The sequence below is a fragment of the Filicampus tigris genome, chromosome 12 (assembly GCF_054856515.1).
Source record: "Filicampus tigris isolate MCC_2025a chromosome 12, RoL_Ftig_1.0, whole genome shotgun sequence".
In the NCBI taxonomy this organism is placed as follows: domain Eukaryota; kingdom Metazoa; phylum Chordata; class Actinopteri; order Syngnathiformes; family Syngnathidae; genus Filicampus; species Filicampus tigris.
The window spans coordinates 23,133,735-23,145,636 of record NC_141228.1 but is presented as its reverse complement, the minus strand read 5'-3'; the positions used below and the strand labels follow the sequence as shown (position 1 = coordinate 23,145,636).

General features: G+C 49.8%; 2 protein-coding genes across 3 annotated transcripts; one reads left to right on the top strand and one right to left on the bottom strand.

The window, feature by feature from the left end:
• The first annotated feature begins 31 nt into the window (after positions 1-31).
• On the top strand, positions 32-6,239 carry misp (mitotic spindle positioning). 2 transcript variants are annotated; one of them, XM_086048161.1, is made up of 5 exons: positions 32-72; positions 2,591-4,272; positions 4,564-4,649; positions 4,728-4,766; positions 5,471-6,239. In XM_086048161.1, exons 1-5 carry the CDS (start codon positions 32-34, stop codon positions 5,558-5,560), a joined length of 1,938 nt encoding a protein of 645 aa, XP_085904287.1. In that variant the 3' UTR covers positions 5,561-6,239. The 2 variants fall into 2 exon arrangements, with proteins under 2 accessions (XP_085904287.1, XP_085904286.1); XM_086048160.1 differs by lacking the exon at positions 32-72 and adding an exon at positions 1,489-2,149 and having other exon boundaries at positions 2,652-4,272.
• plppr3b (phospholipid phosphatase related 3b) lies at positions 6,165-11,548 on the bottom strand. The gene is made up of 7 exons (XM_086048167.1): positions 11,461-11,548; positions 11,210-11,395; positions 10,987-11,113; positions 9,680-9,869; positions 9,537-9,594; positions 9,089-9,262; positions 6,165-8,993 (listed from the first exon to the last, which is right to left on the bottom strand). The coding sequence occupies exons 1-7, from the start codon at positions 11,545-11,547 to the stop codon at positions 7,662-7,664; spliced, it is 2,154 nt and encodes a 717-aa protein (XP_085904293.1). The 5' UTR covers position 11,548; the 3' UTR covers positions 6,165-7,661.
• Positions 11,549-11,902: the final 354 nt, after the last annotated feature.

Below are 11,902 nucleotides of genomic sequence, written 5' to 3'. Positions count from 1 at the left end.
TTCGCCTGGCTTTCGTCTTCGTATTTGTCTCATGTTGACCTATTGCATGGAAATTATCGCCACTCCTGAAAGGTTTGTTTTTCGGCTGGGTAAAATGTATTTATTTATTTATCTATTTATTTTTTAATTCTTTCATTGCATTTAAAAATTGGGTTCATTTTTTGGTCGATGATAAACTAATTTGACACATACACAACACAACAATTTGACACATACACTTAATATTACAATTGATTTTAGCATTAAAACACGACAATCAAATAAGAATAAATGTTTCAACGATTTGACATTTTGACCTTTCAGTTATGTTTCACCTCAACTGCGAATGTCTGTTTTTGTGCTGCTCAAATGTGGCACAAATTTTGTCCACACCTGCTGTAAGCGGCTAATTGTATTAGCATTAGCACTTCATGCATGTAAGTCCAAAAAGCGCTCTATATAAATCAAATGTATTCACATTATCCTCAAAGATGGAAATCACAAGTGATATGTAATGTGTTAGCATGAACGGGTGCAACGTTTCACAAAAATGCTTTTTATGTGTACATTGTTTTTTTTTCCTTCATGCGTTTTTTTCTTTATATGTTTTCTCCTTTTTAAAAGTACAATTCGGATCCGTTTGAATATTTAATTTGGATAATTTCTGTATTGAAATATTTGTAATGTATTCATAATTTATGACATTTATTTAAAAATGTAAATCTTATAGTGCTCATGCAACATAATGAAATAAATGCCCAGTGCACGCACAATACCTTCAGTGTATTTATGTGAAAAAAGGTAGTTATAAAATAAAAGCATAGTCTGACTTCTGCCAAAGGTGGTCATGGGAAAACGTGGGAGAGACGAGTTGGTTGGCAAAGACAATATCATCGTCATCATAATCCAAATCGGCTGGAGTCTGCCACCAATAGAGGTGACCTTTTGCCACACCCAAGATGGCGTTCAAAGGTCTGTTGTCCCTGAGGAGGTCGGACAAAGTGTTGTTTTGGCGGTGGCGCTATATTGCAGTCAAAAGCATGATGCCAACCAAGTGTGGCTAGCAGCTAACCTGCGCCGTCGCCATGCTAAGCTAATCGTTTAGATGCCCAAATCAGAGCTGACGACGACTTTTGGCTAACGATTTGAGTTAAGCAACAGGCTAACGGTGCTAACGAACTTGTGAAGGACATCGTTAGGAAAGGGAACTTTTCTTGTCCTGCACATGTCTGTATCTCTGAGACGGCAAGTGAGCACTTCGGAGCACTCCCAACGTACATACTACTACTCAAAAAGTAAACACAAAATGGAGAGAATTACACTACTTGCATTTCAAACAAATACATAGCCTCCACTACCCCAATGCAAACATACAATATGAAACACTATAGGCACGCTAACATTTAGCATCGTTCATCATGTTGTTACTCTTCATTCATTGCATATCTGAACTTGTAGACAGACCATTTGACAAAACTCATAGGCATAGTATTTCTCCTCTGCGAAGGACAACTACTATTACTGCCAATGAGTGAGCAAGGCATCACTGTTAAAAACAAGCCCGCGTTTCTCTGCTACATTTTCAATGAGGCTAGACCAAGTTCCTGAGCCAAAGACACTTTGAAGTGGCAGCAAGTGTTTGCGTTTGCTTTGGGGTCTTGGGTGTTTCCGTTTTCTTTGTCAACTGTGGTCTTGTGAAGCCCTTTGAGACTCTTTGGAGGATTAAGGCCTTGGAGTTGACTTGACTTGCTTTCATGGTCATGGACGCTCGCCCGTTTCCCACAGCAAGTGCCCGCTCGAAGACGCACGAGATGGAGCGACCGGATGAAAATCGCCCAAGACATATACTGTAAAAAAAATTTCCAATCGCTGACCCTCGGGCTCATTCAGACACGTGGCAAACAAATGCTGAATGTCTTCTCAAAAGCTCAACTTTGTGGTGTTTGTGAACAGCAGGAGGAGTCAGAGGAGCAAATACACCAAGAAGAGGAACACTTGTCAATCATTAAGAAAAATCGGAATATTCTTCACTGCTGTCATTGAAATGCTGGGGAGTGGGCGGTGCCTCGGGCTGGGGGCGGAGCCTGAGGAGAGGAGAGAAGGTGAAGTTTGTGCGTTCGCCGCTCACTCGCTTGCTTGCTTTTTCTTCAACAAGGTCAACTTGGCTCGGGTAAGACTTCCAGCTGTCAGAAGTTAGCCGTCAGTCTGATTGGCACATCACTCTAGCTGTGGCTAGAAGCGTTAGCATTAGCACCAGCTACGGGCTGCTCGTTTCGTGTTGAACTCTGACCTTGTGTCAGTTGACGTTGGCCAGTTCCTCGTCACGTTATCAGCTGGCAGCAGAGGGGGCGGGGCTACTGTGCTCATCTTATCTGCTGGGCTGCACAGGCTAAAGCTAGCAGTTGTTTCTGAAGTTTTCAGCATAGAAACACTTCCTTTTGCTGTCATTATAGTAACAATAAAACCTCTGGTGTCGCCTTAGTAATATCCTCTCGTGTTGTCTCCATAGTAACATTCCTCCTGTCGTCGCCCTAGTAACGCCTCCTTTGCTGCTGTCCATCAGGATCGTGTGACTTTGCCTAGTTTCCGTTCATGCACTTTCTGTGTTCAGCATCACCATGGACAACACTCCCAGGAGGTGGGTGCTGAAGCCTCTGTCCCCCCCACTGCAGCCATGTGACCTTCGCAGCATGACGGGGCCGAGCAGGAGTGAAGATGACATCTCGAATCCCGACGGCCTGGCTGTCCAGGCCGACCAGGTCATCGTTTCGCCGGAGGGCGTCGATAGCGGTGACGAGTGGTATCCTGGCAGTCCCGACAGTCCCGGCAGCAGCTCAGGATCTCACAGCGGCTTCTACTCTTTTGTGGAAGACCCGATGAGTCCGGAGGCAGAGCTGAACGAGGCGTGGATGCAATCGCCTCAGCGGCAGATTCATCTCACTACCCTGAAGGAAGACAATGCCTTCAAAGTGCAGACCTACACCAGCAGCAAAAAACCAGAGAAGCTGTTTACAGACGTAGAGTCACAGTATCAAGTCCAGCCAGAAACCCAGTGTCAAGTGTTTGGGGAGGAAGAAGAGAAACAACTGAGGAATGAAATCATCCAAATGCAAGCCCCAAAGAAGAATACAACTTTCCAGTTGAGTGACCAGCTGAGTGTGCTGGAGAAGCTGGATTGGCGTCAACCCACAAATATGCTGACAAAAGGGTTCAGTTTGAGCTACGGTCCCGTCAGACTAGAACCCGCAAGCCCCGTAGACCCTGGGACAATCGACAGGGCTCAGATCAACTTCAGTGAAGCTCGGCAGCAGTTCTTAAAGCTGGAGAAGGGCAAGAGGAATGTCCATGTCGAGCCCTGGCGGTCAGGTGTGTCCTGGAAGATGGAGGAAGAGGACCCAACACGGTCTGAATCTGGCAAAGTTCAAACCTCAACTGAGAATGAGCCGAAGTCAGCTGCGAGTAGCATACTGAATGACCTGGACTTGTTGGCTGTGGAGGACTTGTCAGTGGAGGTGTGCCGTGGCTCCAGCGGTGCTAAAGACGGGTTTGATGACGGCATTCTGCAAACAAGTGCAAAAGGGAAGTCTGACGTTCATGAGGAGACCCCAATTGAGAAGGAGATCCGCTTAGTTCAAGAACGTGAGGAAAACCTCCGACATGCACGAGGCCTGAAGCACAGTGACGGATTCTCCGAGATGGTGGAGATTCAGAGCACGCGTGTGCAGTCGCTGCCAATTTCTCACAAGGCCAAAGAGAAGAACCATGTGAGCTTTATTATTCAGCAAGAAAACCACGAGGGGGACGTCAATGGGAAGGGTGCAGAACCACCAAACGAGGTTTTAGACGCAGAGAAACAGTTCCGGGAGGACCTGCAGGACCAGGAGCTCTTTCTGTCCCCTTGCTGTCCTCATCGACACGCCGAAGAAACCTCCTCCTCCCTGTCCCTGACCTTGCCCCTGTCCTCTCATCATGTCCAGTCGCGGACCACAACTCTTTCTTGGCGGGCCAACCAGGAGTCCACCGGCCTTCGCTGCAGGAAAAAAAATGCCCCAGATTTCATTGAGAAGGAGATAGAAGAAGCTCTGCAACGAGAGCAGGAGCTTCAGGAGTCCAGACAGTCTAGGGAATCTCAGGAGTCCTGGGGCTCTAGAAAATTTACACAGTCCAGAGAGTCCATTCAGACCAGAGAGTCCAGAGGGGAGTCCAGGGACTCCAGCCTCCACTCTGCAGCTCCTTTGGTGTGGCAGGCATCAAAGATGACCGCCAAGCAGGTTTACCCCAGAGAGAACTCAGGTGTGCCCCAAAGTCTTCCATCTCCATTTCATGTATTCCTCCATTACCAACACAAACACAAATGCTTCCATCATTCACCACATGGCCATTAAATGTCAGTTTGCGTGACTGTCACGTCACTTCTCGCAGCATTCGTAATCTGACTCACACTCATAAATTGCAAACAATCAGTAACCAAACGGGAGACAGAGCAAAGTCCTCTGCGAACCAGCTCCCCTTTTGACTAATCAATAACCTGGGAAAAGACCTCACACAATACTGATCCACGTTATGTCCTTATGATCCTCATAGTCTTGCCTCCCCCCAAAGGCCTGACGGGGGTGCTGCTGAGGGACTTTGAGGAGCAACGAGAGAGACTGAAGGTGGACGACGGCTCTGTGAGTGCGAGTTCAAAAGACGGCACGGAGAAGGTCCTGCAGCACAGCGCTCACTTCCCTTGTCTGCTTGTCTTTTAGTACGCTGGAATCCAGCCCATCGATTACATCAACAACCAGGTGAGGATTGATTCCATCAATCAGTTCATCAATCACTTAATCCATATCAGATATCACTGGCTTTCTTTTGCCTTCCAAAAATGGGGACGGAGGCACGAAGGCAAAATGCTTATGTCACAAGGGTGGTTGCCAAGTGGTCTGAAAGTCCTTTGTGCACCATCCTATACAGTCCACGGTAGGCTTCGCACCACCTTATATCTGAAGCCACTTTTGGAAGAAGTCAAAACATTCAACACACCTGCAATGAAACCCAATTCACCACCAGCAACTGAGTCTGAAAGTTGAACAACTTCATACTCTCTATCATGCTTCGCTTGGTATCAGTTAGCTAAAAGACTTGGGCAAGGATCCAGGCCTGATTTCTGCGGGTGCGTCCTTTGTGATATGGACGTTTTCGTCACCTTCATCACAATGTCTTGAGGATGAGTGTGTGAAGCTTCACATTTTTACAAGACTTTTAATCTCATTCCTAATAACAATAATAATGACGGTGTCATATGCTCTTTGGCCTGACTCGGGCGCAGGCCACTTGGTGACAGTGCAAAAGGGTGAAAAGTTGTCGTCTCTAGATGTACCATGTGATTGGGGATCGGCCGCAAACACAAAGGTCGATGAGCAGTGTCGAGAATGAATGGCTGGCTTGATTTGAATAATTCATGTTTAAGAGGGCCTTGTCATGGTCTATTGTCAAAATGTGTTTGCAGGTGGTGGAATCAACTCGGGTCATTCGACATAAAAACCAACGGGCTCTCCGCTGGGAGGCGGGCGTCTTTGCCAACCAGCTGCACGAGTGAGACCAACAGGAGAGGAGCACATCCAGCACCATACGCAGAAGCAGAACGTCAACCACAACCTTGATCCAGAAGCACACCTACACACACACACACACACACACACACACACACACACACACACACCCACACACACACACACACACACACACAGAGGCCATCTGATCCAGAGCCGGTCTTGCATTGTTCTCAAATGTGGACGCGGGAGGAGTGGCCTCATTAAGTTTGTGTGTGGTTGGCATGGCTATTGGCTATCATGATGATGATGATGATGATGATGCCCTACCTGAATGCAGACCCATTCCTTCGATTCTAAAAAGCACATATGCTCCCGGTTACTGTTTCTATGGCAACATGCTGCTTGGCCTGCAGGAAATAAGTCTGTGTGTGAGTGTGCGCGCACACGTACTGTATGTATGCTCCTTATCGCCATCAACACCGTTTCCATGGATACTGCATGATGAGCCTCAAGGTCCAGGACGCAAGGCGGTGTCTCTGCATTGCTTTTGGACGTCCAAGTTGAATTGGTTTGATCAACGTTCTAAATATTTGTAGATATGAAATGTTCTTTATATTTGCTGTGGCAAGACAAATACGATAAAAATCATTTCAATTTTAAAGACATTTTATTTGTCATGCAGCCTTTGTTTACATTCAATAAAGTTTTTCACATTGAAAGTTTCATCTGCCTCAGTTCTGAGTTGAAGGGTTGGAATTCGGGCTGTGTGGACTTTGCATGTTTTTTGCATGTTCTCCCCAAGCTGTCTTTTTTTTGGGCAAAACTGCCATGTTAGGTTGATCCAAGACTAAGCTTAGAAAAAGCTTGTTTGTCTACATGTCCAGTCCATGCAGTAGCCAGCTTCTCGCCCAAAGCTAGCTGGCTTAGGCACCGGCTGTCGAAAATATAAATAAGGAACTTTGTTACGTCCCTTCTTGTGTCAACATGTGATCTACTGTCGCGATTGCTAATCTGTAATTGACCGAAAGGTTCTAATGCATCGCCGTTAGCCATTGAGTGAAGCTGCCAGGCTAAAGATCCAAATTTGGAGTAGTTCTGCTGTTATTGTTTCCGTCCCAGTCGTTTTTGATGAGCTACTCTACTTCCTGTATCTTACAAGCTCCTCCCCTTCCCGACATTCATTTTGTTTTCTTTTGCATCGTTACGTCAACATTAGCATTGTGTCACACAAACGGACAACAGCACACGCACACATGCTTAGCATCACCATGGAAACCGAGCAATCGCAACACAATTCAGGCCATAGACACGTACATACACGTAAACGCCCCATGTGGTGGGTTTGGTCCGTTGCTGCGATACGTCAGCGCGGCCGCCATATTGGATGTGCCTCATACGCAAGTCAATACATTTCCCAAAACATTTGGGAAACCAAAAACAACATTGGTCTTCTAATCTGATGGTTGTAAATGTTTCTGATACATGTAAGCACTAAACCAGTGTTTTGTTTACAGCTACCAATTGTAACACTCTTGGTACTGGAATGATACATTTTGGAATATCCGCAGTACATATTTAATAACTCCAGCTGTTATAATTAAATCCTTGGATGGAGATGGTTTTCTGATTACAGACAACAAAAATTTACATTGAACTGATTTTGATGTTTGTTTTTCATACTCAGTGACTGTTATCGGTTCAACCAGGAATAACGGCAATCACTAGAGAAACTTGAAATTCACTTTTAGTTCAAAGCAATTGTGTTGTCAAAACGATAAAAATGATGAAGCACGCCTTTGAAAATTTGCAAAGGCGTTTCAAACATTTGATGCATTATTATATCAGAATTGTTGTTGTTAAAACATTAACTTCTATCTAAAATGCTTCATGAACATGTAAAGTTGTCAACTTTTCTGATTCTGATCCTCTTTTTTGGCCAAATCCAACATGGCAGTGACACCGACGTACGATTCGGCGCTCAATACAACGTCTGCGTATGAATGTCTACGGTTAAGACCATGAATCAGAGTGCCCCGCCCACTGCCCAACAAAGCGGCCAATAAGAATCAATTGACGAATTGATGCGACTGCATTACAGGCACCATTGTCTCCAAAATGGAGGATTTTTCAAAATAAGCCACTGGACTAGTCCTTCATTCTGCGACCTTGGAAACTCTTGAGGTGGTTCTCCTGGTTAGTGAGGTGAGCGTCTCGCTCCAGAAGTACCAATGCCGTCTTGCGTCTCGTAGCCATTTCCTTGCGCTGCGCATCCGTCAACACCTCGAATTGCGTCTGGGGCGGCGGATGCGACGGGGGCGAGGGTTCCGAAGCGCCGCCGCCGCCTGCTCGCCGCGGCCGAAAGCTGCTGCCGCAGGCGGCGGTGTCTCCCCGCTGCAGGCTGTGCAGGTCGTATGCGTCACGCGGGTCGGCCCCGGCCCACTCCCAGGGACTTGGTGGGGTTTGGGCCAGAGGATGGTGAGAGGCGTGGGCGTCAACGGTGACAATCGCTTCACGCTGCTTCTCGCTGGCCGGCCGGTAGCGAAGGGGGGGCGTGGTTGAGGAGCTGGAACAAGCAGAGGCACTTTCCGAGGATTTTTCCACCGAGGACTGGGATGCCAGGAGGCCTTGCTGCTTGGACATGGCCACCACCTGAACCAGTCGCGGCTGATTGGCCGCCACGCGACCCGACAGTTCCGTGCCGGTCTTCTCCCGAATAGCCAACCACTTGGCACGGGCTAAGGAGCTCTTGGGTGAAACTGGAGGCGGGCCCGCTTCAGGGATCTGTGGCGGTCTAGGCGTCGCCACAGCTTTGGCCCCTCCCGGAGGAGGAGTCGGGTTTCGATTGAAGGCGGCCTTGTTGGAGGACAACGCGGGCTGGCAAATGAGGACAGGAGAACCTCTGTCATCCCCCCCCGCCTCCGAGCCGCCTTGGCAGTGCTCGTTGTCGTCCCGCGCGCTCTGGGCCCGCATCTCCGTGGACCTCTGCTTCCATTCCGACAAGAGACGCTGTGATGAAACGGGGTCCACGGGGACGTGGACCGTCTTCAGACGTCGCTGGACGGGTTGGACGGGCTGGACGGGCTGTACCGGCGGGACCGGAGGGACAGGCTGAACTGGACCGGGCGTTCCGTCACTGACGCTGATGCTGGTCCGAGGCAAAGTGTTGCTGAAGGTCAGCATGGTCTCCTTGGCCATGGGACTCCGCGGAGCCATGAGCTCAACATCTACGCTGGCCCTCTTCAGGCTTCCCATGGACGCCACCTCCCTTTGAAGGGGCCCCATACCGTCCAAGCGCTCCAGGGGTCCCGGGCTCGCGGCTATCTCATCATTGCTCTCAGAGGCGGAGGCAGGGCCCTTGTTGTAGACCGACTCGTGCCCTCGCTCGGTCAGCGCTCGCAAAGGGTCGTCCAGGCCGGGCGGGGAGGGCGCGGCCGGAGGGATGTCGGAGGACTTAAAGTTGGCCACCGCGTGAAAAGCCTGCGGGAGAATCAACCGCTTCAAATACGCTGCATGTGGGTGTGTCGGTGATCGCTGACCTTCACAATGAGCAGCTAAAAATGGGTTGAGCTCACCAGATAGGCGGCGATAAAAGCCCCGATCAGGAAGCCCACGTAGATGTCGACGGGGTGGCTGCGGTGCTGCGTGATCTGAGTCAGGCCGCTCAGCGCGGCGGCTATGGCGAACACGAACACCAAGACGGGCTTCAGCAGCTTGGTGCTGTCTGAAATGGTGGAGTTGAAATACATCTGCCAGGGAGGGACACAGCGCACGCATTCAGTTAGCATCTTCTCGCTTGGCTCGGCCAGCACGCTAACGCCGGTTAGCGATGACGACCATGCCGCTAGTTGCTGCTGAGTGTCATGATCTGTGTTTGTTCTTACGCAATCTGCGTTTTGGACAAAAGACAAACACCAGATTGAGCAAAATCTTGACAAAAAGGTAGATCATGACAGAAGGGACACAGATCAAGTACGGGAAAACGTTTTTGCTTGTGCGACTTTCACATTGGGTGGAACTCACAGAAACATACACTGCGGCAAAGGCGGACAGAGTCGCATGCTGGGACGGGAAGGTTTTCCTGTGCGGGCAGAAAAGAGCGAGACAAATCAGTGTCGGCTGATTGAAAAGCGCGAGTGGAAAAACAAGCGCAGGTGGAGGCACACCTGGCGGCCGCGATGGCGTGCTGGTCGTGTCCGGAGCAAATGTCTTTGGTGACGTAGGCGTTGGTGTCGCAGGAGACGTGGCTGTAGTTTGGCTTGCACACGGTGAGGAAGAAGGGAGCGTGGTAACCCGTCGACAGCTGGATGACGTCAGTGACCAGCGCCGTCGCGCAGAGACCGAACACGTGCACGCCTGGCGTGGCGCCGCCGAGGGAGGGAGGGGGGGAGAGAAGGCCAATCAGGTAGAGCAGACAACTGGATCGAGGTGGGTGTATCAAGGCGCACGTGCCTCCATGGGGCCCGAAGCAAAAGTGGCTTTGGGAGCCCAATGATATTGATCGTTCCTTGTTGAAGTGCCCTTGATGGCTAAAGCATTAAGGGCCCGATTTACTCAGATCCCAAATAGCAGACGTGCGTGTTCACTTATCGAACGCAACTGATGAGTGCATGTGAATATTCTCCTTCAGCCAGGTCATTTCATTCTCGGGCTGTCGGTGTTGAACTTTCCCCCGTCCTGCACATGAAATGATGACGCTAGCTCGCTTGCTCCAACGAGAGGCCAAATGTCTTGCAAGACAACTGTCTTGTCTGATTTGGGGACGTAGTTCTGGCCCGGGCCAAAAATATTTCTGGCTCAAAAAAATGAGCATTAAATTGAATAATAGGTCCTAAAACAGGGGAAAATGTGCAAAAGTTTAAAAAAAACCCTACATAAACTACCTTATACCAAACATTTAAAGCAGAGGTCAACCCAAACATATTTTTTTCAAGAATATGTTCCCTGCAGCCCCACTAGTTGAAACACAACATTCTGATTCATATTGCGTCTGTGGAATAAGTGTTAATCCACTTGTTTTTAGCTATCTCTGTGGGCGGCCATTTTGTCTGCTGTCAACTGAAAATGACATCACAACTGCTCACATCGACCAATCACGGCTCAGATTCAGAAAACAGGTGAGCCGCGATTGGTCGTTGTGAGCAGTTGCTTAAGCAGCTGCTTAACCTACATTCCACAAACACAAAATGAATCAGAATGCCGTGTTTCAACTAGTGGGGCTGCTGGGAACATATTCTTGAAAAAAATATGCTTGGGTCGACTTCCACTTTAAGTTCTTCTGCAAAAACAGTAAAACAACCAGGCTTTGTTGACTGCTAATTGCTCACGGGTTGCTGCCCCTCATGGTCGCCTGAGCAGGCGATTAGTTGCCTGATACCTCTGAGCAGATAACATTAATAAGGCTCATTTCCATTTTTTTTCCAAGGTCCGGTAAGTGTGTCAGGTGCGTGTGAGGGTGTGGCAGGGCTCGTACCCACAAAGCGGACGGTCCTCCTCAGGAAGGAGTTGAAGTTGCAGCCTCCCGCGTTGATGCTGCCTTCCGCTCGCCGCACTTTGGCTCGGGACTGCAGCAAGTAGAAGAAGGCCTCCACCAGCATGATCTGCCCCCCCCCCCCCCCCCACACACACACAAGCACAACGAACGGGGGGTGAGGAGGAGCGGAGGAGGCCGCGCTGGCGGCAACGGCGGCGGGTACCGAGGCGGCCGGGCCGGCGAAGGCCAGGCTGAGCAGCATGAGCAGCGGGATCATTTCGTCGCCTCCGTCCACGTACGGTTTGCTGAGATCGCGGTCGTGACAGCGAAAGCCGAGTCGCGGAGGCCGCAGCACGTCCGTCAACTCCAGGAAGTAAAGCGACACCATGGAGGACGCCACGATGGGGAGCTGCGCGACAACCCGCGTCAAATGAGTGTCCGCGTGCGTGCGCGCAGGCCCGTGTGTGTGAGTACCTCGACAAAGTAGAAGCATGGCAACAGAGTGAGACTGTCCTTGGACCATTTTTTCTTCATCTTGTCTGACGGCGAACTCATCATCATCCTGGAACATACGCACGTGACGTCACATACACACAATCCACGGGCATGGCAAACATACGACGGATGCCGTAGCTGGCCGATAGAGGGCGCTAGGGCAGCTTCAGCGGGGAAGCCGTGACTTCCCTCTCCCCAGCCACTTCTTCCAACTCTTGCGGAGGGATCCCAAGGCGTTTCCAGGACTCCCCGGCGTGTCCTGGGTCGTCCCCGGGGCCTCCTGCCGGTGGGACGTGCCCGGAACACCTCACCGGGGAGGCGTCCAGGAGGCATCCTAATCTGATGCCCGAGCCACCTCGTGTGGCTCCTCTCAACATGGAGGAGCAGCGGCTCGACTCTGAGTCCCTCCCTTCTCAGACTA

What these genes read in the sequence shown, in the direction of transcription:
- misp (XM_086048160.1), top strand. Translation starts at nt 1,892, where the DNA reads ATGTCTTCTCAAAAGCTCAACTTTGTGGTGTTTGTGAACAGCAGGAGG. An exon ending in ACAAGGTCAACTTGGCTCGG is followed by an intron (nt 2,150 to 2,651) that starts GTAAGACTTCCA and finishes CCCCCACTGCAG; the next exon opens with CCATGTGACCTTCGCAGCAT. An exon ending in TCGATTACATCAACAACCAG is followed by an intron (nt 4,767 to 5,470) that starts GTGAGGATTGAT and finishes ATGTGTTTGCAG; the next exon opens with GTGGTGGAATCAACTCGGGT.
- plppr3b (XM_086048167.1), bottom strand. Translation starts at nt 11,547, where the DNA reads ATGATGATGAGTTCGCCGTCAGACAAGATGAAGAAAAAATGGTCCAAG. An exon ending in GAGGACCGTCCGCTTTGTGG is followed by an intron (nt 9,870 to 10,986) that starts GTACGAGCCCTG and finishes GCGCCACGCCAG; the next exon opens with GCGTGCACGTGTTCGGTCTC. An exon ending in TTGCCGCAGTGTATGTTTCT is followed by an intron (nt 9,263 to 9,536) that starts GTGAGTTCCACC and finishes CCTCCCTGGCAG; the next exon opens with ATGTATTTCAACTCCACCAT.